General features: G+C 37.5%; 1 protein-coding gene across 1 annotated transcript in view; it reads right to left on the minus strand.

Moving 5' to 3' along the window:
* Nucleotides 1-25921, minus strand: part of ATRN (attractin) — a 244387-nt gene that overhangs the window by 47980 nt on the left and 170486 nt on the right. Inside the window, exon 25 of the mRNA XM_072619903.1 lies at nucleotides 14774-14835. Within this exon, the coding sequence (XP_072476004.1) occupies nucleotides 14774-14835 (62 nt within the window). The remainder of the gene's footprint in view (nucleotides 1-14773; nucleotides 14836-25921) is intronic.

Raw genomic sequence — 25921 nt, forward strand, 5'->3', positions numbered from 1 at the left:
GAGGCTTTAATGGTGGTCACCATGGCATTGCTCTAAGTGTGCTCACATATATGGTAAGGCACAGGCTGGAAGAGATAGAGCTGGCGAAACCAACAGTCCATGGATCTCCAACTCCTTCCCCCCAAAATGGCCTGAAATAGGACTGACCACTGGGATTATGTGAAGACTTTGGCACAGGAGCCACACTTTGACTTCTTCAAAAGTATAAACTTCATCCAAGGCCTAATAAGTAAGGAGCCCAGTACTAGGCTCTGGGAATAAAGCACTCTAAGCAGGCTAAGTCACTGACTCAGGCTACCACATTTTGGACCAGGAACAAGGCCCTAAAAATCTCTGCTTGAAAGGTTTTCCCAAGGCTCTTACTCATTTTGTTTCTCTCATATTTTCCCAACTGGCCTCTTCATTTTTTTCAAAGAGGAGGTATAAATTCTTGTCATTCTACCTAAAGCATATAAACTGTAATCATTCTCATCATCCTACATCATGTGCTTAACCCATAAATAATCATTTTATTGCATTATTTGACAAATAGCAGTGGTACATCGCGTGCAGTGCACCATGCTAGATGATGCAGGGGATAGAAAAAAGTCCCTGCCTTCATGGAGCTTACATGAATAATTCACATATGTAGGCAACATCTGTTCTACCTTCTATATGTATCTTTTCCTGCACCTATCAGAGCTGCCTCCTTAGATGTCAGCTCCTAGAGGTTTTGTGGGAGCTCGGTGTCTACTGAACTGGATGTTGGTATTTATCACATATAAATCTCCTGGAAGACAGTGGGTTTTTTAAAGTATGCTTTCCACCTAAAGGGAAGGAACATTACAAGTGGAAGGGAGCTCAAAGGATAATCAGTTCAATTCATTTTATAGCTACTATAAAATGTAGCATTTGTATAGCACCTTAAATATATTATCTCATTTAATCATTACAACAACTCTGTGGGGATGGTATTATTATTACCCCCAGTTTACGGATAAAGAAACGGAGGCTGACATTTATTTGCCCAAAGTCATACAACTAGAGAAGAAGCCAGGATTTGAACTCAGATCTTCATGACTCCAACTCTAGCCCTTTCTACTGCACTAAGCTGCCTCAGATGAGGAAACTGCGACCCAGAGAGTGGAAGAACCTTATCCATTTGCCAATCTTTCTCCTAGTGAACAGTATGTTGCCTGGAGAGCAGAATTTGGTAAATGTTCCAAAGGGTGTGTCACAGGTTAAAAATCTGGGACTCTAATCAGGCCTTCTCTGAATTTAATCAGAGAGCACGTTAATGGTTGTCACATAGTCCATGATCTCTTCTGTGCTTCCTGTGTGCACTTCTTGAACAAATCACTAGCTTGAGTGGATGGTGAGACTCAAGACTTGGGCTAATTCTTGTAGCCTATTGTGCTGTAAGTATTTGTACATGGACCAGTTTCTTGTGGAGTCCTTGAGTCTAGAAGCAAGAGAAAATAAGACAAAAAAGCAAAGTTGCCCTTTCTATGGAACTTCTCCTTTCCAAAACAAGAGACAATTTCATTAAGAGTGGGGAGACCATCTTCTCTTCTGTTTTTACTCAATAGCACCAAAAACAGGAATCTTTTGCAGCTTAATTTTTAGTTTCTTCTTTTTCTGGATTTTGTGTTAATGAATGTCACACTAGAGGACTACACTGAGTAGGAGAAAATCTGTGCATTCTCAACTAAGAGGTCACTGAAAATTCTGCTCTATTCTATTACCAGTATGATTTCTTTTTCTCAGCAAATGTTTTGTTGCATTGAAGACTAAAACTGGTGAAAGATAACATGTAGTAAGAAAGATGATAGGAATTGAAAAAGAAAAGGTATTAATAAGGTATGAATTTGCTTTGCATGAAATCTTTTTGTGGGAAGGAGTTAGGAGTGGGGAGTGGGTGAATAATTATAATGATGCAAAGAAAGAAAATGCAAAAGAGACAGCAAAAGGATGTTTACAAGAGGACAGAGAAAAGCAGCAGTGGTGGTTCAGCACATTACATTTCACACAAAAATACACACACACACATATAAAGCCATACATCATAAAAAATCCAGGGTTGTATGCTGTCTGTGGGAATATACAATATGTATGTAATACATTCCTAATAATTTGCAAGTATATAATCCACACATAAAACTTTGAAAAAAGATCATGTTTATTGATATTTATTAAGGTCATAGTAAAAAAATAGAAAAAATAAAAGAGCTAAAAGAGAGATGGGAGAGATGGAAAAAATAAGTTAGAGGAAAGAAAAGTAACAAGATGGCTGGGCATAACAGGACCAAGAGTCAAGACTCAAAAGAAGATAAAGAAAGAGAACCTGTAATAGAGAAAAGTAAATGGAATTTGAGCAAAGTGACATGGGCTGGGGCTGGGGCAGCTGGGGAGAAGCCGCGCCATTGCCCAGAGCGTGTGCTACCACAGGTCTGACTAACTATGGTAGGGGGAACTTAATTAATCCCAGATGGCTAACAGGCTTATGTTTCCATGACAGAATTATGCCACTAAACATAGTGACAGGGAGAAGGTGAAGGGCAGGAAAGAACTTTTAAAATTTTTACCATTCTGCTAAAAAAACCCTTTCTAACAACTTTTATTTGCAATATGGCAGGAGCTGAAGAAGAAGAGGGGACAAGATTCCCTTTTAACTGAGTTCCCAAAACGCTTCAGACCAGATTACAAACTTATTGGTATGGGGAGGGGAGATGCTGGGAGAAATTACACAAGAGAAGGGAGTGTTACGACAAATACTTGAGTAAGTATGAGAAAAGAGCACTTCCCTGGGCCCAACCTGGTCCTTTCCATCTTTTCCTTCACAGCTTCCTGGGACACAGGAAAAAGAAGCACAGTAGCACAGTCACCAGCTGCCAGGGGTGGGAGGGTGGAGGTGGGGGAGGGGACGTTGCAGCACGAGGAGGGGCACGTGAGAGAACCACACCAGAACACTCCTCTCTTCCCTAGTTTCCTGCCAATCCCACTCACCCTTATGAAGCAGGTCTACTCATCCCCACCCACTGTGAGGAGAATGGAACATCACCTCCACTTGGACACCAGAGCCTATTTTTGATTTTTCAAACTAGTGGTCCTAGGCTCCTCTAGACCATTAGGGTAGATGTGGTCACTCTGCTTTAGTAAGCAAGAAGTTGTAATTCCAAACATTCCAGTTAGATGGAAGAACACCAGGCCTTATCATGTGTTTTGCCAGTACACCCCCCGCTGCAAGCCCTTCCCATTTGCTTTGCTGTCCATCGTGTTTCTATGCTCTAAAGACCACCAGGCCTTTCCTCTATGTGCTGCTTCCTTCAATTAGAATATAAGCTTTCTGAACACAAAGACTGTCTCAATTTTTTGTCTGCATTCCGAGTACTAAGTTTAGTGCTTCATCCATAGTAAAATAAATGTTCATGCATTCATTAATTCATGCATTTGCAGAAACAAAATAGGGTGACACTAGTTGAGGTTTCAGATAGGTAGCGTTGGTTGAGAAACGGAACAGAGAAAGAAGTCTCAAGGCGATTCAGACAAGTTGGGATTTTATGGCTCAGAGAACTGTCTTGAATTCTTGTGGAATAAAGCATTTTATCTGCTCCCATGGACACAAAAGGACAAGTCAGTCCAGTTATCCTTTCCTTTTTGGCTTTCTGATGGGTACGACTGGAGACTGTCATAAACATTTACTATCACAAAATACCAGCCACAGTCAGCAGGGGAGACGAATGGTTTTTGCTCTTTGTACCATGTATGTGCCAACTTTACCTTAACCTCATGATCTATGGCTGGCACAGGTTATACTGTATGTATATTTTATAAAGTACAGACATTTTAATAATCATCTTTAAAAAAATATTGAAAGATATGAACTGTTTGTATGAAAGTAGTGGCATGATGCATGAACCAATAGCAGTCCTTTCAGAGAACCTTCCAAAATCACACACAGTGGTATAAACCAGGTCGATGAACGTAAGGTATAATTTCCTCTAACTTCCTGAATAGATGCATGGACCAAGGCCAATACATAATCCATATGAGTGCCTTGTTCTGTAGCTTTAGTAGAGCATCTACGGGGCCTCTAGTTCAGGGACACAGTCTATCTATAATTTGAGCACAGAGGTTCCATTGACATCAGTGGGCAGTTTTCTGCAGCAGCTAGGAGAACAGGCAAGGTTCACAGTTAGCATTTCAAATGTATCCCAATTGAAAATGTAACTCAACACTAACCACAGAATAGGTCTGAAACCCTAGGAATACAATGATTCAGTGTCTAGGTTATAAACTTTCAATGGGTCACTTATAGCTACAAATGCAAGGGGAATATGGTTTTCATTAAATATAACATTTTATGAAACATTTATTAATATTAGTTTTTGAAAAACCTCCTATGGCTCAAAATTCAGAACTTATATCCTTTAAGTAAACTCTCCCAAATCTAGCAAATCTTTTGGTTTCTCTTAAAGGCCTCCTCAGGCAAGCTCCCCATCATGGTAGCATACTAAAATTAACTGTTAACAATGATGTACGTGTTGAGCCAATATAAAAATGCAGACAAATAGAGGTGCACGTTATTCTCCCAAATGTACTTCGGCATGGGATGATAAAAACCATAAAACAAACACCACAGCAATAATCAGTGATCCTTCTCATCTTGTGTGCCCTCCCAATGCTCATTAAAAAAAATCAACATATCCAGTCAGTATGTCCCAAAACACCAGCACAACCAGAAAAAATGATCCAGAAAAGAGAATTAATGTAGAAAGCTTTATGACATTAAAAATAAAAAAGAGTAAAGGCACCATCTTTAGAAAAACTCTAATGACTGTGAGAAAGTGTAACAACTAAAACTAAGACTAAAGTTTCTAAAGCAATAGACTGAAGAGAATATCTGTCTGATGACATGCCACAAAAGAACAAAGCACTTTATGAGTTTCAAAGGAACCTCTAATCACACACTATTACTAAGCCACAATTATAGTCCAGTTGAGTTGGTTTATCAAGGTATTTTAATCTATATTAAAATAATGTAGTAAATCAGTCTCCAGTTGCTGGGGATAGGGGTGGGGGGCAACGCAGCTAGGTGGCTCAGTGGATGGAGTGCTGGGCCTGGAATCAGAAAGACCCAAGTTCCAATGTGGCCTCAGATATGTATTGGCCGTGTAACTCTGAGCAAGTCACTTAACCTCTGGTTGTCTTAATCCACTGGAGAAGGAAATAGCAAACCGCTCCAGTATCTTTGCTAAGAAAATCTTATGGACAGTATAGTCCATGGGGTCATGAAGAGCTGGACAACACCGACTAGCTAAACAACACAGATCTGTATATTTATGCAGTATATGCATATGAGTGTGTCTATCAGCACTTAGAAGGTAAGGAGCTAATCCAATGTAATTCACCAAATATCTATTGAAAGCCTATTAGAGATATATTAGGGAAAGAAGTCCATGATTCAGTGTAGCTTTTAAAGCACTTACAATCTTTTTATGAACGTAAGATGAAACAAGAAGTAGAGAAAACACTATAAAACATTGTCTACATCAAGTGGTTCTGCATTGGATGGTACACAAAGTATTATGGGTAGGCAGGAAGCAGAGAGACTGCTGTCAGCTACTGTCATCGGGAAGTTTTGCTGAAAAAGCTGGGATCTGAGCTGGGCTTGGAAAGACAGACTGTGTTTGGATTGGAAAATAGGCATGATGAAGGCATCCCTGGCAGAGGCAGGCATGAGCCTCTCGCATTTAGGAGATCTCGGTTTGTACATTGTCTAGCACATTAGTGTGTGCTAGGCTTGATGCTTTCTGATGAGGAAGATCAGAGGCAGGTCTGTCACAGAAGGCAGCATCTAAAAGGCACATTGCCTCAAGTCACGTTTGGAAGGCTGTATCTCCAGTTTTGGTGGTTGCCATCATATAATCAACTCAGACTCAATGAGAAGACTTACGTTATGGATGGAGGTTGGTTGTCTCATAAATAATAGCACACATATTGCGGTCAATTAAACCTTTCCTACAATATTGGACCTCTTTTTAAAAAGACTGGAAATAACAGTAGCACTTACCTGCAAGGATCAAATGAGGTAATGTCTATAAAGCACTTTGTAAACTTTAAGTGCTAAATAAATATTAACAATCACAGTTAAAGTATGAATTCGTCAACCATCCTCTTCAAAATGTGAGTAGAGAGAAAACACATAGCAAGATTTACTTCTGAAAGACAATGTAGCATAGTGGATAAAAAGCTGGTGCTGCAGACAGGAAGAGCTGCCTCTAACACACAGGCCATGCAACCCCAGGCAAGTCACTGACTCTCAATGCTCCAGGAAATTGTCTAAGACTAGAAGCTATAGAGGAGATGCTAACCTGCACTAATGGGGGAGTTCCTGATACCATGAGTCAACAGGAATTAATATTGAGTACCTACAATGAGCCAGGCATTATATTAAATGCTGGGGACAGGTAAATCTTCTTCAGTTCCCCATGTTACAATATGATCATATCTGTTTAGATTTAGAGAATGTTATATAGGAAGAAAATCTCCTTTAAATCAAATATATGAGAGAGCATTAAATCTGTTTTATTCTTTCCCTCTCTCCAATTTCCTATCATTATCATTCTAATTCATTAAAAAATATTTGTTGTTAACATCTGACGATTGTATACATATGACCAGATTTTGGGGAGGTGGGAGTGGAGAGAGAAAAATTTTTAATTCAAAATTTTACAAAATTTTGCATGTAATTGAAAAAAAATACTATTATATTTGAAAAAAAGATATTTATTAAGCACTGCTACATACTGGGGACACAAGATGAAAAATGAGACAGTCTATCCCTAATTCTATAGAATCACAGACCAACAACAGAAACATAGCTCAAGGGCCATCCTGCTGAGGACTCATGGAAGTGTTCCATATAGAAAATAAGCTTTCCAATCGATTGCAGAGGTGAAGTTCCTAGGCCTTAGGATTAGGAATCTGATACTGTCCATGCTGCTATTGGCTTTCAGTAAACCCTCTCCTATCTCCATTCAATATGAAAGGAAATAAATTCTATATGTATATGCAATGTATATGCCACGTATATGCAAAAAAGAAATTTTAAGAAGAGATTTATTATCTTGAATAGTATAAATGGTTATTTAGCAAACATTCCCCGTATCTAGTGACAAACTTAAGTACCTCTGGAAGTATACCTATCCAGGCTGAGAACCCCAGGTACAAATGAAAAGAACTTTGAAAGACTTAGGGACAATGAACAATGAATGACCAATCTTAACTCCATAAGACAGGACAGTGTGTGCTTCCTACCTCTTGGCAGAGATGATGGAATACACACTGGAGATATAGAACGGGATAGATATTTTCAGACATAGCCAATGTGTGAATTCATTTTGCTTGTTTACGCTGACTTGTTACAAAGGAGGGCTTTTACTTGTCAGAGGGAAGAAGAGTTGGGGTAGGGAGGAATATAGGCGATGAGAGAGATGCAAAAACAAGAAAACTAAAGAGCATCACTGAAACACTAAAAACACAGAAAAGAGTAGAAAGATGTTAAGAAGGGGATACAGAGGAGGAAAGCAGTTTTGTTAATTAATTAAATAACAATTTGTTAATTAACTAAAATTCATATACATTAAAAACTATATAACAAACTCACAGTTCCACTTACAATTCTTTTTGGGTTTTGCATACTGAAATGTTCATGTTCATTAAATTCATAATAAAGAAGGAAACTAAAAAAGAGTCTTCTTAATTTTACGTAAGTAAAGTACTAACTTAAATTCTGGTAGCCCAAGTTTCAGAAGAGAAGATATGCCTTGTTCCCATTAAATCCAAAAGAAGACACAGAACACGTAAATTTTCTCCCAGTAAACAATACTTATATACTAGTGTCAACTTCAAACCCAGTCATATAACTTGTACTGAGCCCTGGGAGAGAAAGCAATTAAGGGGAGAGGTGGCAGGGACTTCTTGTTGAATTGTTTCAGTCATGTCTGACTCCTCATGACCCCATTTAGGGTTGTCTTGGTGAAGATACTGGAGTGGTTTGCCATTTCCTTCTCCAGCTCATTTTACAGATGAGGAAACAAATGGGTAAAGTGACTTGCTCAGCGTCACACAGGTGGTAAGAGTCTGAGGTCATATCTGAACTCAGGAAGATGAGTTTTCCTGATTCCAGGCCTGGTGCTCTATCTACAGCATCACTTAGCTGGCAGGGACTAGACAGCACTAATATCGATCCCAACATGCTGAAAACACCACTTCCCTGTTTCTAGTTCCCTATCTATCTATCCCTCAGTAGAGGACTACATTTAGAATGCTGAGATACAAATCATATAAATTACTTCATATACTATAGCACACAGGAGAAAATGTAATTATTAAGGAATGAGACCTTAACTGGAGGAATATCATTTATACTACTCTATGCCAACCACTTATGAAACATTACTAGTTTTTCTGGTAAGAATCCATTGTGTGTGTGTGTGTGTGTGTGTGTGCATGCGTGTGTGTTTTTAAATGTCAGCTTAATTTATTTTCCTTTTCTGAGATTTGAATTTGTGAGATATTAAGATTAATTTTCATAAAGAAGTGACTACTTGGTGTTCTGAACAGTTTAGAGAGCATCAAGTAACTCACTGTGGTAGACCGACCGAAAAAGATGAGGCATTAAACATCTAAAATGGATAGGCTAGATCTAGAATAAAAGAAAGGTATTTTACTCTCTATTTCATGGCTTGGGAACTAAGGATTGAAAAAGTTTTGTGACTTGACTAGGTCATATAAGTTAGCTCGAGACAGAAGATAACAAGCTAGGGCTAAAACCTAGAATTTCTGAATTCTAGTCTAAGGCTCTTTCTACCAAACTGTGTTTACTTTTTCTTTGTTCTTCCTTATGCTGGTGTCCTGAATGAGCAAGGAAGTGCTGCCAAGGTGGATGTGGAGCAAGAGGAAGCAAGAAAGGGATAAATAACCAAGTGCTGGTTTAAGCTTTGGTCTGTGGTCTTTTAAAAACATATGAGAGATGGTTTTACTCAGACCAGTTCTGGTGACTGTGCCTTACTGGCAAAATACCAGCATTCTAAGAGATACACACATACACTGAGATGATTTAACTCCTTATTTCTTTAAGCTAGTATTTACTAAATTCCTAAACAGAATACAGTATGAGGTTCTTTTATAACATAACCTAAAGCAATCATTTTGGGGTTACTCATGGAAAAGTCAATAACCTAATTGCCTTGAATAACTCCAAATACCAAGGTGAGGTGGTGACCATTTAGGTGGACAAACTACAGAATTCAAAAGGATTTTAGACTGAAATCGGACTGTAAAAGTTGTACAGTAGGAGTTCCATAAAAATATCTGTTGAAAGAATGATCAAATAATCCCAGTCCCAATTTCATTCTTTGGTTCCCTCTATTTCTTTTTCTAAGCTTGTATTGTTTTGGCTTTCTATTTCCTGTTCTAGTTTGGGTTTATTGTATTTCTTTAATTTTCAATTTTCTTTAAATTCTCAGGTTTTATACACTTATAATGATCAAATTTGTCCTCAAAGACTAGTTGAGAAAATGCAACTCCTTTGACTCTTTTCAGAGGTAGGGTATGGAATATTACATTGTACACGTAATTGTTGTACTGATTTTGCTGAACTGCCTTTTTATGTTTCTTTTCTTTCTTTCCTTCTTTTTTTCTTTCTTCCTTCCTTTCTTTTTTTCTTTTTAATGAGATGAAGTTAGTCAACATACTGGATAGAGACAGAAGCTTTGAGACAGAGGCCCGAGTTCAAATCCTGACTGACTGACAAATACTGGTGTGGCCCTGGGCAAATCACTTATCTTCTCAGTACTATAGGACAGGTGTCAAACTCGAAGAAGACCCAACTCCAAGAGTAACAGAACTAGATTAAAATGTTATTGTTTAACAAAATGAACAAAAATACAACATAATGTTAACTGGTGATATACCACTCACATCATTTTCTTAACTAGCTATTCACTCCTAAAATCTACATCTCTTCTCAAGTTCTTGTCTTTGACTAGAAATAACAACCTGTACTCCTAAGAATCTTTAGCTTCTTGCCCAAGATTGTCTATCCCATCGTAATCCTTAGCAATGCTTTCTATCTTCCTTCTGGAAGAATTGTTTGTGCCATGTGAAGTGCCAGAGCTGAGGAACATTCATTACATGTGATGTATCTTGGGGAGATTTTATGCCAAATGCTGGTATGTGCATTAGTTACTTCAGTACTCTTCAACAAAGGCACTGGCTAGCACTCTTTGAATATTCTTTGTCTGATCCTTACTGAATGAACTCATCTTATTGCACCTGGGAATTCCTTAAAGAACAAGCAGCTGCTTCTTCCTCAGAGAACTCAGCTCCCAATGTTTTGGAACAAAGCTGATTATCTATTGCTTAGCTTCAAGTGTTCAGATGTCTGCCTTCCTTTTCCTGTCTGTGTCACAATCTTTTACCCTCCAATATTCTGATAGAACTCGGGATTTCTCTCTGTTCTTCATTTTATTTTTTCTTTATTTTTACAATGAAGCCATTTTATTAAAAAAAATTTAATCAGCAAAATTCTGTCTTCTCCCCCTCTTCAACTGAGAAGAAAAGAAAAACAAAACCCCTGTTATAAACATGAACAGTCGGGCAGAACAAATCTCCACACTGGCCCTGTCCCAAAGGAAATTATATGCATATATATATATATATATATATGTATATGCATATACACACATACATATAGAAAGAAATATATAAACACACACATATGTAAGGAAAAATACACAGATACACACACATGGAAATATAAACACATACATATCTGGACATTTAAAGCTAAGTAACATAAAATTATCCTCTAACAAGGAAACAGCTGCTTGGTCTTCATGGAATGACTATATGGATTCACAGGTACCATTAGATTAGTTCATCCAGAAAGGATTTCCTAACTTTCCTTTCTCTCCCCTCACCAACCCCAATATAGTCTTCCCCTTCTTTCCATTTTTCTAAGATTATGAAGGGATAAGAGAACTACTCCCAGGCCTTCTGTCTAATTAGACTTGCTCAGTGACCACGAACAGGGTTCACATGTATCACCTTCTCATATCAGAGGGTAAGTAATTTATATGTTAACCGTTTTATGATTATGTTTACATTTTTCTGTTTCTTTTAACTTTGAGCTTGAATTTCAAAGTTTCATCAGGAATACTTGGAAGTCCTCTATTTCATTAAAATTTATCTCCCATAGAATTATAATCAATTTTTCTGGGTTTTTCTTGGCTACATATTCTGCCTTATGGAAGATCATATTCCAAGATGTTAGATCCTTCAAACTGGTGGCTGCTATGTACTATGTGATCCTGAATGTAGCTCCTTGGTACTTGAATTCTTTCTTGCAGTTTTTTTTGTTAACCTGGAAGCTCTGAATTTTGGCTATGATGTTCCTATTAATTTTCATTTTGGGGTTCTAAGAGAGCTGGGCAATTTTCTTTTAATAATTGTTTGTCTTTTTGGAGGGGGGAAGGCAAGGCATTTGGGGTTAAGTGACTTGCCCAAGGTCACACAACTACTAAGTATGTCAAGTGTCTCAGGCCGAATTTGAACTCAGGTCACCTTGACTCCAGGGCCGGTGCTCTACTCACTGCACCACCAAGCTTTCCCCTTTTAATAACTGCTTGAAACAGAATGCTTATTTTGGTCATGGGATTCAGGTAGTTCAAAAATTCTTAAGTTTTTTCTCCTTGATCTGTTTTCCAGGCCAACTATTTTTGCTGTGAAATTCTTGACATTTTCTTCCTTTTTTTTCTTCGGGCTTTTCACTTTATTTTACAGATCCTCATTACTTGGATTACTGGAATAACCTCTTAAGCAATTTCCACACCTTTATTTTCTCTCCATCTTTAATTCTGCAAGAATAATCTTTCTTGTAAAGAGATGTCTTTGTCTCATGATGTCTTTTACCCATGAACAAATCTTAACTGGTTCACTACTATCTAAGAAAACTCAAACTCTTTTGTTTGTCATTCAAGGCCTTCCTCCAGAACCTAGAACCACTCTACTTTTCCAGATTTATCTGACTTTGCTCTGCTCCAGCCAAATGGGGATGTTTCTGTACTCCCATTGAAAATACTCTGTGGTTTTCCCCTCTCCTTCTACACAGAATATTCTCTCCTTTTTGCCTGTTCAATTCCCATCCATCTTTTAAAACTGAACTCAAAGGTCACATCTTCCATGAGGAATTTCTTCATCCTTAACAATAATAATAACTTCTCTTTTTCCCATCTCAGACTTCATATAAAATTTTATTTTGCTCATTCCCTAATGTACTTATCATCTAAAACTTAATATTAAAATTAAAGGATGGCTATAGGGTGATGAATTTTTCAGCCTTAGCATCTTTCAAAGATAATTTCCTAAGCTATAAAAACTGCTTGGAAATGTAGGATTTGTGTAGACATTATATTTAAGAAAACAGATGCTTTAAGGGCCTGTCCTTATATAATAACTAAATTTGTCTACAACTTCTACCCACTGATCCCAATTTTGCATCCTGAGGCCACGGACAACAAGTTTACACATATCTGTGCTATTTTTTCCCTTGTAAGGTCAATGAGGGCAAGAACTGCACATTATGTAAACTTTATACCTCTATCATGACACACAGTATAATGTGTTGCACACAGTAATATTTTTCTTTTTCTTTTTTCTTTTTGAGGGGGGAAGGCAAGGCAATTGGGGTTAAGTGACTTGCCCAAGATCACACAGGTAGTAAGTGTGTCAAGCGTCTGAGGCCGGTTTTGAACTCAGGTCCTCTTGACTCCAGGGCCAGTGCTCTACTCACTGTGCCACCTAGCTGCCCCAGTAATTTCTTAATAAATATTTGTTGAATGAAGTCCTAATTCTGGTTTCCCAGCTTAACAGATACTTTTAGTGCCATGCTACTTTCTCTCAGGAGAAAGTAGGGTATGGATAAGACCTTGGGATGGTGGGAAGAAAGAGAAAGAGGGATATCAAATCATTAGAGTAGAAGGCATTTGTACAGGGAAGGAAAATAAGGACTGAAAATGGAGAATGCTGGGTCAGCACAGAATTTTTTGGAAGAGCGCTAATGAGGAGAAATAAGTGCTGATGATTTCATGAGCCTTAAGGATTGAAAATGAAGCCAAAATGATTTACAAAGCATGTTTTAAAAGTTCAGAGCAGTCTCTCTCCCTCTGGCAAAAATTCAGCATCTTAAGATGGTACATAAGAACGCCAGACTGCTACACCAAAAATAAACAGTTACAGTCTTTTATCAGAGGAGTTAAATTATCTCTTAGCGAAGTAGTTATAAATTACTACACCAACTGTGCTTAAGTAAAGGCTTGAAGGAACTTGAGGGAGAAGTTAATAAGCATTTATGGAGTGCCTACTGTGTGCCAGGCACTACACTAACCGTTTTACAGATATCTTTTCTGATTCTCACCAAGCATGGGAAGTGGGTGTGGTTATTACCCTATTTTTGAGTTGAGGAAACTAAAGCAAAAAGATGTTAAGTGGCTTGCCCAGGGTCACATAGTTAAAGTGTCTGAGGCTGTATTGGAACTTAGGTCTTCCTGACTCCAGATCCCTTTCTCTATCCACTGTGTTGTCTAGCTGCCAACTAAGAAAACAACTTATATTACAAAAGGAAATATACCATTTGCTGACAAGATGCAACTAAGAAGTTTCCTGGTAGTAAGAGTATGGGATGCTCTGTCCAAGTCAAAATTTGGTACTGAGATTTGACTTCTCTGCCGAAACTTCTGTCCCATTCACTGGGTATCCTTAGAGGAAGTAAAGGCCTGCATAAAACTCCCAAAGCCATCTAACACAGAGAAATAACTTCTCTTTTGATAGTGCCTTGCAATCAATCACACAGCCTTAGATCTTCAGAAAGTATAAGTAGTAATTTGTGTGTGGCTCATTTTGTATGAATCTTAATATCTTTTATTTGTTCCATGAGTAAACACACAGATATATCATCCACTCAGAGAACAGATACATATGCATGTGTGTATACATAAACATAAATAAAAAGAGAGTTAAATCAATATCAGTGTTAGGGTTCCACAGTCTTATGCTGGGTTTCCTTGGCTGTGCTTGGCTTCTATTGTTTATCTTAGAATTCAGTAAACTAAAACCCCAGATGAGGACACATGAAGCGGTATAAAATTTGGTGACAGGAAAATGAGACCTATGATCTGCTAATCAATGTCAAGTCCAGTATAGGAGAATAAAGAGAGACTGCTGATCAGAAAACTGATTTCTCTCAATCAGAAAAACTGCAAATGTTCCCAGGTTTTGCATTTTAAAGATCACCTTGAAATTAACATGCACGTTTATGTTATTAAAAATTGGAATACTTTCCCTTCAACTGAAGAAATATACTAATCATTCAAAATTTGGAGCAGGTGGGCTCATTCAATGTTATGAAAAATTGAGACACAAACAAAATTTGCAAACCATATTTCTATGGGTATCCTGAAGGAAGTTATTCACATTCCAAAAAAGATTCTTCACTTTATAAAGGAGAACAAGCATTTTTCAGATTGGACTGGGTCTATTTTTGTCTCCTTTAAATCCCAGCTCAAAACATCCAATTTTCCAAGAACACAGCTATTCTCTACACAGTAAGACCACCTGCCATGGAGATAAAGGGTAATCATTCTTGTCTTAATTAAGTCATTTTGTTTAAGAATTCCAACTGCCCAACATCCAAAGAGCAGAATATTTTAATATTCAGAAATACAAGTACCTGAAAAAGGTCACAAAGAACTGTACCAGGTCCATAAAGTTGCTATGCTGAGAGAATGCAATCTGCAAAGGGAAAACAAAATGTATGTTACTGTTTCAGGAAGGATACAAATAGGGTCAGCTCAGCATTGTTTCTCACTCACATCTAAACTAAAGGAAAGATGTTTTCCAGGAAAAACTGAATTGATGTTTCAAGGTTTTAGTTTTTAATTCTGCTTAGTTCCTAACCCAAGTGATTGTTTCCTGTTCTGAGACTACAATGCAACAAACTATATAGCTTCCTACTTACCCTTAATATAAAATTCAACCCCCAGTTTGGTACTTCAAGGTTCCACAACTAACTTGTTCCCTCATTGCAAATTTCTTCTGATTCATACTCAGATCCGCATCCAAATGAATCCAACAACTCCTAAATAAAATATATTTAATATATTTGTGCCTTTGCACATATATTATTACTCTCTTTCATCAGACTTCATACCTTCAGCTTTCTCCTGCACCACCCCCCAGCCTCTATCACTAATAGTCCATGTTCTCCTAGCTTTCTTCAAAGGTCAATTCACACTCTTCCTCTCCAGGAATGCTCCTTTGATAGCTCTCTCTGACTCTGGACATTCCTGTAACCTAGAGACAACTGTCAATAGAGTGAGTTTCTTGAAATGGTGATATGAGAAATTATCAGTTTTGTAAAATGGTAAACAATTATGATTATTTACATTTTATGAAAGTTATGCAAGAAACAAAAATACAACTAACAGCTACTTTCCTTTCTCAGTCTGCTATGATGAAAGTGCTTTGGAAACAGTCTTGTGTTAGAGAATGGGAGTTAATATACTAACTGTAAAAATATGACTAACTTTTAAAAAAGATGTAAACTGACATTCATTCAACATTTATTGAGTACCTACTATATGTATTTCTATGACATGAATTTCTACGAGGCTATGCAGTGGAAAGAACATGGGACTGGAAGGAAGTCAGTCAGTAAACCTACAGTCTAGTTCTGGCTTAGTCACTAACTGCATGTTCTTGGATAAGTCCCCTGACCTCAGTGTCCTTACCAGTAAAATAAAGATGGTACATTAAATCAAATATTCTTTTTTCCCAAATTTATTAATTTATTTGTTTTCAGTTTTCAACATTCACTTTCATAAGTTTTAACTTTTCTCCCCTTCCCTGCTCAAGATGGCATGCAATTTTATATGGGCTCTACACATACATTCTTATTAAACACACTTTCACATTAGTCATGTTGCATAGAAGAATTCAAATGAATGGGAGAAATCATGTGAAAAGCAAAACAAAACATAACAGATAAAATAGTCTGCTTCAGTCTGTGTTCCAATTCCATAGTTCTTTCTCTAGATGTGGATGGCATTTTGCATCATGAGTCCTTTGGAAATATTTTAGGTCCTTGCATTGCTGAGAAGGGCTAAGTCTATCAAAATCAATCCTCTTACACTGTGGCTATTACTGTATATAATGTTCTCCTGGTTCTGCTCATTTCACTCAGCATCAGTTTATATAAGCTTTTCCAGTTTTTCTTAAGTCTACCTGTTCATCATTTCTTACAGAATAAAAGTATTCCATTACATTCATATACCACCATTCCCTGATTGATGGGCATCTCCTCGATTTCCAGTTCTTGGCCACCACAAAGAGAGCTGCTACAAATATTTTTTGTACATGTGGGTCCTTTTCCCACTTTTATGACCTCTTTCAGATATAGCCCTAGAAATGGTATTGCTGGCTCAAAGGGTATACATATTTTTATGGCCCTTTGGGCACAGTTCCAAACTGCTCTCCAGAATGGTTGGATCAGCTCACAGTTGTAGCAACAATGAATTAGTGTTCCAACTTTGCCATATCTTCTCCAACATTTATCATTTTCCTGTTTTTTCATGTTAGTCAATCTGATAGGTGTGATGTGGAATCTCAGAGCTGTTTTGATTTGCATCTCTAATCAACAGTGATATAGAACATTTTTTCATATGACTGTAGATAGCTTTATTTCTTTCTTTCTCTGAAAACTGCCTGTTCATATCCTTTGGCCATTTATCAACTAGGGAATGACTTGCATTCTTGTATTCAGTTCTCCATATATTTTAGAAATAAGGCCTTTATCACAGACACTAGTTGTAAAAACTTTCCCAGTTTTCTGCTTCCCTCCTAATCTTGGATGTATTAGTTTGTGCAAAAACTTTTCAATTTAATTTAAACAAAATTATCCATTTTACATTTCATAATGTTCTCTATCTCTTGTTTGGTCATAAATTCTCCATTCTCCATAAATCTGATAAACTATTCCTCACCCCCCTAATTTGTTTATAGTATCAGTTTTTATACCTAGATCACCCATTTGGACTTTATTCTAGTATATGGTGTCAGGCATTCATCTATGCCTAGTTTCTACCACACTATTTTCCAGTTTTCCCAGCAGTTTTTGTCAAACAGTCAGTTCTTATCCCAGAAGCTGGAGTCCCTGGGTTTATCAAACAGTAGACTGTTACAATCATTTATTACTGAGTCTTGAGTACCTAACCTATTCCACTGACTACCCCTCTATTTCTTAGCCAGTACCAAGTGGTTTTGATGATTGCTAATTTATAATACAATTTGAGATCTGGTAGGGCTAGGCCATCTTCCCTAGCATTTCTTTTCATCAATTTCCTTGATATTCTGGAACTTTTGTTCCTCCAGATGAATTCTGTAAATCAAATATTCTTAACCTGGGGTCTGAAAACCTGGTTTGTTTTTTAAACGGTATTTTGTTAGGCATATTTCAAAGTAATTGGTTTCCATTAATCCTATGTATTTTATTTCATACATTTAAACACATAGTTCTGAGGAGTCTATTGGCTCCACCAGTCTTTCAATGGAGGATCCATGACACAAAATATGTTAAGAGCAGATGATCCAAAAAGTCCTTGTTGGTTCTAACATTCTAGGCTTCTATGAGTCTTGTGCTGCACTCAGCTCCATTCTAAAACAGAAATCATGAGTTTACAGCTCTGAGTTGGTACCCAGAACAATCCATTCTGTGGCCATTAACTTTTTGTTGTCTTAAGCCTTGGAAAGAATCTAAATCAAGGACCATAGGACATCATGAGGATGCATACTCCATGTACATGGAAAATGAGGCAGTGCCTAAGTAGGACTGATCCTTTTTTTTTTTAAAGCTCATATTCTTTTAAGGGCATACATTCTTCATAATAAAAACCTGGAACCCCATGCAATTTTAATCATCAAAAAGCCAGAATTGTTTCTAAAAGGCAGACCAACATGGACTCTATCCCTAGTTCTACTTTTTAACTATAACATTTTGGACAAATTACTTCCATAGTACTATAGTAGAACACAGTAATACGGTATAGTACTGGTACAGAAAAATACTGGATTTTGAATCCGAGAATTTAGGTTCAGATCTTAGTTTTAATCTTACGACCTACATAAACTTCAGCAAGTTACTTCGTTTTGGACTTAAATTTTTGCTTGTGTATAATGAGGCTGGATTAAGAAAACCCCTAAGAATTCTTCCTGCTATGATATTATATAATATTCTAGATCAGTAAGATATGATATCACCAAAACAGGAAGTCACTGAATCATGCTGTGGAAAGTAGAGGGTTAAGAGATGGCCTAGCCAAACTCCTATTATCTAAGATGGGAAAATAGAGGAAAACAGAGGCCCAGAGGGGGGAAGTGATTTGTTTAAGGTTCCCGGCAAAGTTGTTTCTACAACCAAGATTCCTGAATAAGACCAGAGTTTTCCCCATTATATGACATCCTCAGTGAAGTAGCTCTCAGTGAGATAGTATAAATTCTATTGATGTCTCCCAATAAACCCCAGAAGATAAAGGTACTATAGACAACAGGGCCAAACAAGGAACACTTACAAGCCATTTGTTTTAAATTACACACACACACACACACACACACACACACACACACGCACACACACACACACGCACACACACACACACACACACACCAAAATAAAGATAAAATATAAGGTTAGATTAGATCTGAGCATCTTCCAAAACCAGAACCTCTCTTGTAAAATCTTGATATGTTCCCCCTTGACCATCTGCTCCCATTTTAATTTTTTTGCTACTGGTATTGACAGCTGTTCCCCGATCTCATTATGTCAACTTATCCCTTCATACATTTACGTAAGGTGATTCAATCCTAGCACATACTCTTTCATCTTTGCTTAAAACCTTCTCTTTCTTAAAAGTTCAACACAACTGTCATTTTCTCTACAAAACTTTCTCTAATTTCTGAAGCTGAAAGCAATTTAGGGTTAGGATTTGACTCTCTCAAGAAATTTTCTTCCAGCACATCAGGATAGAAGAAACCCATTTTACCCTTATTACAGCCAACTTTATGTCACGTTTATTTGTGGGGATATTATATACCCTAACTTGATTGTAAACTCCCTGAGGGCTGAGACTATAATTTCTTGGAACTTTATGTGCTTGCCACAATGCTCTACATGTATGTAGCAAGCTTTTAATAAGTAGTTATTGAATTGAGCTGAATAGTCTAGGTAAGAGATAATGAAGGTAGTAGCAATGGGAATAGAAAAGAGTGATGGAAGAGAGACTAGATAAAAAATGAATGATCAGGACCTGGCAATTGATTCACTGTAGAGGGTGAGGAAGAAGGAAGAGTAAATGATAATTTATTCTACTGGGAAGAATGGTAATGGTGCCATGAAAATAAATAAGTGAATGAGGCAGAAGGCTAGGGTTGTTTTTCCCCTCCTATTTGCACATTAGTCATGTTGTGAAAGAAGAAACATACAATTTGCAAAAGGAAAAAAGCATAAAAAAAAACAAAATGAAAGTAGTATGCTTCGATTTGCATTCAGACTCCATCACTTCTTTTTCTGGGTGTGGATAACATTTTTCCATCAAGAGACTTTTGGCACTGTCTTGGATCACGGTGTTGCTGAGAAGAGCTAAGTCAGTCATAGCCGATCATCACATAATGGTGCTGTTACTGTGTACAATGGTCTCCTGGTGTTGCTCACTTCACTTTGCATCAGTTCACTCTAAGTCCAGGTTTTTCTGAAATCTGCCTGCTCATCAATTTTCATGGCACAATACATTCATATACCACATCTTGTTCAGCCATCCTCCAAGTGATGGGTAACTCCTCAATTTCTAATGCTTTGCCACCATAAAAAGAACTGCTACAAATATTTTTGTACATGTAGGTCCTTTTTTCCTTTTTTATGACCTCTTTGGGAAACAGACCTAGTAGTCGTATTGCTGGATCAAAGGGTATATACTAAGCTTGATTGCCTTTTGAGCATAGTTCCAAATTGCTCTCCAGAATGGCAGGATCAATTCACAACTCCACCAACAGTGTATTAGTGTCCCAATTTTCTCAAATCCTCTCCAATATTTATTATTTTTTTCTATCATAATGGCTAATTTGATAGGTGTGGAGTTGTACCGAGTTGTTTTAATGTGCATTTCTCTAATTAATAGTGATTTAGAGCATTTTTTGATATGACTATAAAAAGGCCAGGTTTTGGGGAAAAGATTATGAGTTTGGTTTTTCTCCTCTGCGTTTTTCTTAGGGGTGACCTCACACCCTTTACATGTTTTCCAGCACCACATACTTCAAGTTCTGATGTTTCTGTTTGTGGCAGTAATAGAGGGGGAGTTGTTGTTGTGTGTGTGTGTATTTGATAATAGTGTATTTCTTAGGTCACTTTGTCCTTTTTCCTTTGAAAAAGCAATAATGGATCAAATAATTAGTGACACAGAATTCCAAAAGGAACCTTAATCATATAACTACCAGGAAATGTAAACAGCTAATAACAGTGGGTCTTATAGCACAGAAAATACATATCTAACTATTACACTCAAATTATATGTAGTAGAAACCTAAAAAATAATAGAACAAAAAGGTGAAAGATCATTAGAGACAGGATATTATACAAAGCAACAAAAATCATTAGCCTTTTTGTAAAATTCTAAAAAAAATCTTCCAGAGAAGACAGAAAAAGAAATTCCATTCGGAATAACTACAAAATGCATAAAAAAATCCAGGAGTCAAATTACAAAGACACACTCAGGACTTAAAGAAAACACAACTACAATTTTTTAACAAAAATAAATGAAAACAAATCATTGTAGGTACAGTTTTTTTGTTCATGGTTGGATTGTGCCAATATAATAAAAAAAGATATCACCAAAATTAACTTATGGATTTAGTGACTTTAGGGAACTAGAAAAAATACTACAAAAACATATCTACAAAAGCAAAGATCAAGAATATCGAGGCAAATGATAAAAAGGGTAAAAATTAAGGGGACCTTGCATTGCCTAGTCTTAAACTATCCCACAAAGCAATAATCATCAAAACTATCACATAATGGTTTAAAAACAGAAAAATTGATAAATGGAAAAGACTACATAAGCATGACCCAGAAGTAATCAAACATGGTAGCCACATGACCAATAAACCCAAATTATCAACCACTAGAGTGAGGATTCCCTAAGTCAGTGATTCTAAAAGTATGGTTCAAGGACCTCCAAGGCTCCCCTAAGACCCTTTCAGAGGATCTTTGAGGTCAAAACTATTTTCATAATAATACTAAGACATTTCCTATGAAACTACTCCTTGTTCTTCTAACTACATATCTAAATTAGGCCAGATTTTCTTCATCTACTTCAACCAAAACAACATATTACAACAGAATGAATGTAGAAGCAGATGTGAAATTCAGATAAAGGCAGACCATAAGAAAGAAATTGCAAAAACATATAAAACAATGCCACTCCTCTCACTAAACTTTTTGTCTTACAAATTTTTTCATGAAAATATATAATCTGTGTTAACATGAAACATGTTTATTATTATTATTTCAAATGAATTTTTAAAAAAACTTATCAGTTTTAATTTCTAATCTATAATAAATTTCTAATCTATCTAAATATAGATAGCTATAACCCACATAAACAAATTTTAGGGTCTTCAATAATTTTCTAACAGTGTAAAAGAGTCCTGAAAGTCAAAAACTGAGAGGAAAACCAGAAAGCAGATGAGCAGATATGAGGTTTAGGGTAATATTTTATACAGTAGTGCAACCCAAAAAGTTTCAAATGGGTACAGGACCTAAAAGGTTGCAGCATAACTTTTTTAAATAGAGGAAAATGGGAGGGAAATACCTTATAGAACTATAGATATGAGGAGAATTTTTAACATAGGATAAATGTGATTACAGAAGTTAAACGTGTACTTTTAATTACATAAAGCTGAAAATATTTGCAGAAACAAAGTCAAAGTAGCTAGAATAAGAGAAATCATTAACTGAAAGAAATCTCTATAAAAGTATCTATGGGGTAGTGGGAGTCAATGAGAAGCAACAGTGATGTACAAGAAAAAGAAAAGTACATGAATATAACATTTAAACAGAATATATCAACCACCACCTCCTCTCAGATCCCAGTGAAGCCATCCCTGAACCTAGAGCTCAAAAATCCCAGGAAGTCACCAAGTCCTGCTTCCATCCTGGCCCTGGCCCCTCACAGCCACAGATAGTGGGGCAAATGTTGTATAGAAAGAGGTTTTTCTTCCCATTCTCACAAATACCAATTGCCATCCAGCTACTACTAACATATAAGCCAAAGTGCCTCAATCATAATAGCACTCCCCTAAACAGACCCTCCCCCCAAGACCACCAGTCCTTATTCCATTATAGCCTTGCCTCAGGCATCATCCAGATGAGCAAACCCAATGGAGAAGCGGTCTACCATCCACACTACCACTGACCAACTGCCACCAATGGAGCAGACAAGCCAGCTTAGCTGCAATAGTAATACATCCTGAGAGAGAGACAGGAGGACACATATGCCAGATGAATCAAATGGTCTCCCTTGGAATTCAATGGAGGCAGCCTAAGGTCCAGAGCTCCCCAACCTCAGAATCCTAGTGCCTTTCAAGGCAAACAATGCTGCTTCTAGACTAGCCCCCAGAGCTATTATGGAGAGGAACAACCTTTGTGCAGAAAGAGCCTCCCCAATGCCACTGGCCCTCCCTCAGAGATCCAGAAATAGTAATGCCTTCCCCCTACCACTCTCCCCCCTCCCCCCAGCCACCAACTCTGCTAACAACCTAGATGCTACAGCCATCTTTAGAGGAGGCAACCTTTATGGAGATATGACTTTTTCAGTTCCTCTGCAGGTGCTGTAATCCCTTCCTCCTCAGCAGCTATGGCTACTGACAACCCAAAAGGGGTAGGGGTAGGGGTAGGGGAAGAGAAAAGGCCTTGCCACCAAAGTCCTTGGCACCTTCAAATGCTTTGACATCAGAAAGATAGTTTTTAATAAATGGAAAATACATTAAAAAAGAATTACCATTTATCTGACACTGTATCCTAAGAACCATCAGACCTTTCCAGCTAACTCAAGCAGAAAGTGTCCAGAAGTGTTCTTTCCTGTGAGAATGTGAACTTCTTAAGAGCAGGAACTGTCCTTCCCTTTCTTTTTCTGTTTCCAGTATTTAATGCAGTGCTTTGTACAGAGTGAAGTTCTTGTTAAATACTTTTTCACTCATTCTCTCATTTAAAAAATATGAAGAGCATTTGACTTTAGGGTTGAGTCCTAGCCCTGTCATTGTCTAATCACTGAACCTTCATTTCAGTTTCCTTATGTATGAGAGAAGGATATGTGCATTACCTCCCACAATTCTTTTAAGACCTGAAAGGGAGTACAGCTTTAGGCATTTCCTCTGTCTACCCTCCATGCTTGGAATCTTCCGTCTTCTCATCTGTACCTCCTGGTCTCCACGGCTTCTTTACCGATCCCTCGGATTTCTGGTGCCTCCCTTCCCTGTGTTTATCATCACCACTTCATCCCCCTAAAGCTCAGTTGTAATAGAGCTGCGTGCTTCTTGTCTCCCCCATTACACAGTGGGCCCCTGGACACCAGGGCCTGTCTTTGGCCTTTCTTTGTGTTCCCAGTGCTAAGCACAGTGTCTGGTACACATTAAGTGCTTAATAAATGTTTGTTGACTGACTGACTGTTGTTTGCAGTGTCACTGATAGGAACTATCAAATATATTTCCAGTTCAAAGGCACAAAAGACAAATGACCTTTTAAGTCCATTTCTACTCTAGGTCTTATAGACAAAAGGAGGTTAAACAGATTATTAGGGGTTTTTGTTAAACTTCCAACTGCTACTGCTCAATAAATTAATAGCCATAATCACAATTCAAGTATCACATTCAAGTGTTTGTTACCAAAGAAAAACTTTTAAAGTTCACTTGTCTTTCGGTTAAATCTCACCTCCCTGGGATACTCTGGAAAGTTTCTAAGTCAGCAACCACTATGAGTTAGTACTATACAAATATGCACAACAGCATTCATTAATTTTCAGACTTAGCTCTGATTTCTCCATTTAACTGACATCCATTTTAGTATCATGCTCCATCACAACTATAATTTTCCATAAAGCCATCTGCTTTTAAAAGAATGGAATGATATGGTTGGGAGGGAGGAAAGTTTTCCATCCAAAATGTTATTTTAAAACCTAATAGTCAGGCATTCTTGCTACCACACACAGATTTCAACCGGGAGATGCCAAGATTTGAAGTGAAAACACACCTTAATGTGAAACCTAAAATTCATATTTTCCAAAGCTCGGGTTTTAAAATATTTGAGTTCTAAGCTAGCAAACTTACTAAGAATCCTTAAAAATATCCTCCCTTCTCCAGGCCCTCAAACACATTCATGCTGGTGAACCATTTCAAATTATCTTGAGCTTGGTAACAGTAATACTAAAATCAATAGAGCAAAGGTTTAGCCTGCATGCCACTTGGCTGGTATGTTTGCCAAATGAGTTTAAGCACTCAGTGACCAATGTCTTCAAAAGAAAAAAAGGTTAACTTTCCAGATAAAAGACAGAAAAGACAGGAAAGGGGAAGCAAAATACGACTGCTCACTATATGCTGCTTCACTAACCACCTTTGATTTCTTCAAAGTCAAAATGAGTGGTGAAACCCTATTTTGTTTGTTTTCTATGACAGAATGTCAAATGGTGTTCTTTTTTTTTTACAGCACTATAAAACTCAGCCATCATTAGATGACTGCAAAGCAAAAACACCAAGGCTCAAGAGACACCTAACTGGCTCACCACAAACAGCTCAGGAATCTTCCTTGGAGATTGTAGGTGAAGAGGGATGCCAAACTGACTGGGATGAACTGAAATAACATATATGGAAAGAGAAGAGCTAGAATAGAGTTCAGGGTTCATTTCCTCTAAACTCACTTTATTTTTTTAAATTTATTATTTAAGTTTTCAACATTCACTTGCACAAAATTTTGAGTTCCGAATTTTATCCCCATTTCTCCCCTTCCCACATCCCAAAACGCCGAGCATTCTAATTACTCCTATCACCAATCTGCCCTCCCTTCTAACATTTCTCCCTTCTCTTATCCTCATCTTCTCTTTTGTCCTGTAGGGCAAAATAACTTTCTATACCCCATTACCTGTATTTCTTATTTCCTAGTTGTATGCAAGAACAATACTCAACAGTTGTTCCTAAAACTTTGAGTTCCAACTTCTCTTCTTCCCTCCATCCCCACCCATCCCCATTGGGAAGGCAAGCAATTCAGTATAGGCCATATCTGTGTAGTTTTGCAAATGACTTCCATAATAGTCATGTAAGAACTAACTATATTTCCCTCCACCCTATCCTGCCCCCCCATTTCTTCTATTCTCTCTTTTGACCTTGACCCTCCACAAGTGTTGACTTCTAATTGCTCCCTCCTCCCACTGCCCTCCCTTCCATCATCCCCCTCCCTTGCTTATCCCCTTCTCCCCTACTTTCCTGTATTGTAAGATAGGTTTTCATACCAAAATGAGTGTGCATTTTATTCCTTCCTTGAGTCGAATGTGATGAGAGTAAGCTTCATGTTTTCTCTCTCACCTCCCCCCTTTTTCCCTCCACTGAAAAGTCTTTTACTTGCCTCTTTTATGAGAGATAATTTGCCCCATTCCATTTCTCTCTTTCTCCTCCCAATATATTCCTCTCTCACTCCTTAATTCCATTTTTTAAGATACGATCCCATTCTATTCAGCTCACCCTGTGCTCTCTATCTGTGTGTGTGTGTCTGTCTGTGTGTGTGTGT

The sequence above is a fragment of the Notamacropus eugenii genome, chromosome 6, assembly GCF_028372415.1.
Source record: "Notamacropus eugenii isolate mMacEug1 chromosome 6, mMacEug1.pri_v2, whole genome shotgun sequence".
In the NCBI taxonomy this organism is placed as follows: domain Eukaryota; kingdom Metazoa; phylum Chordata; class Mammalia; order Diprotodontia; family Macropodidae; genus Notamacropus; species Notamacropus eugenii.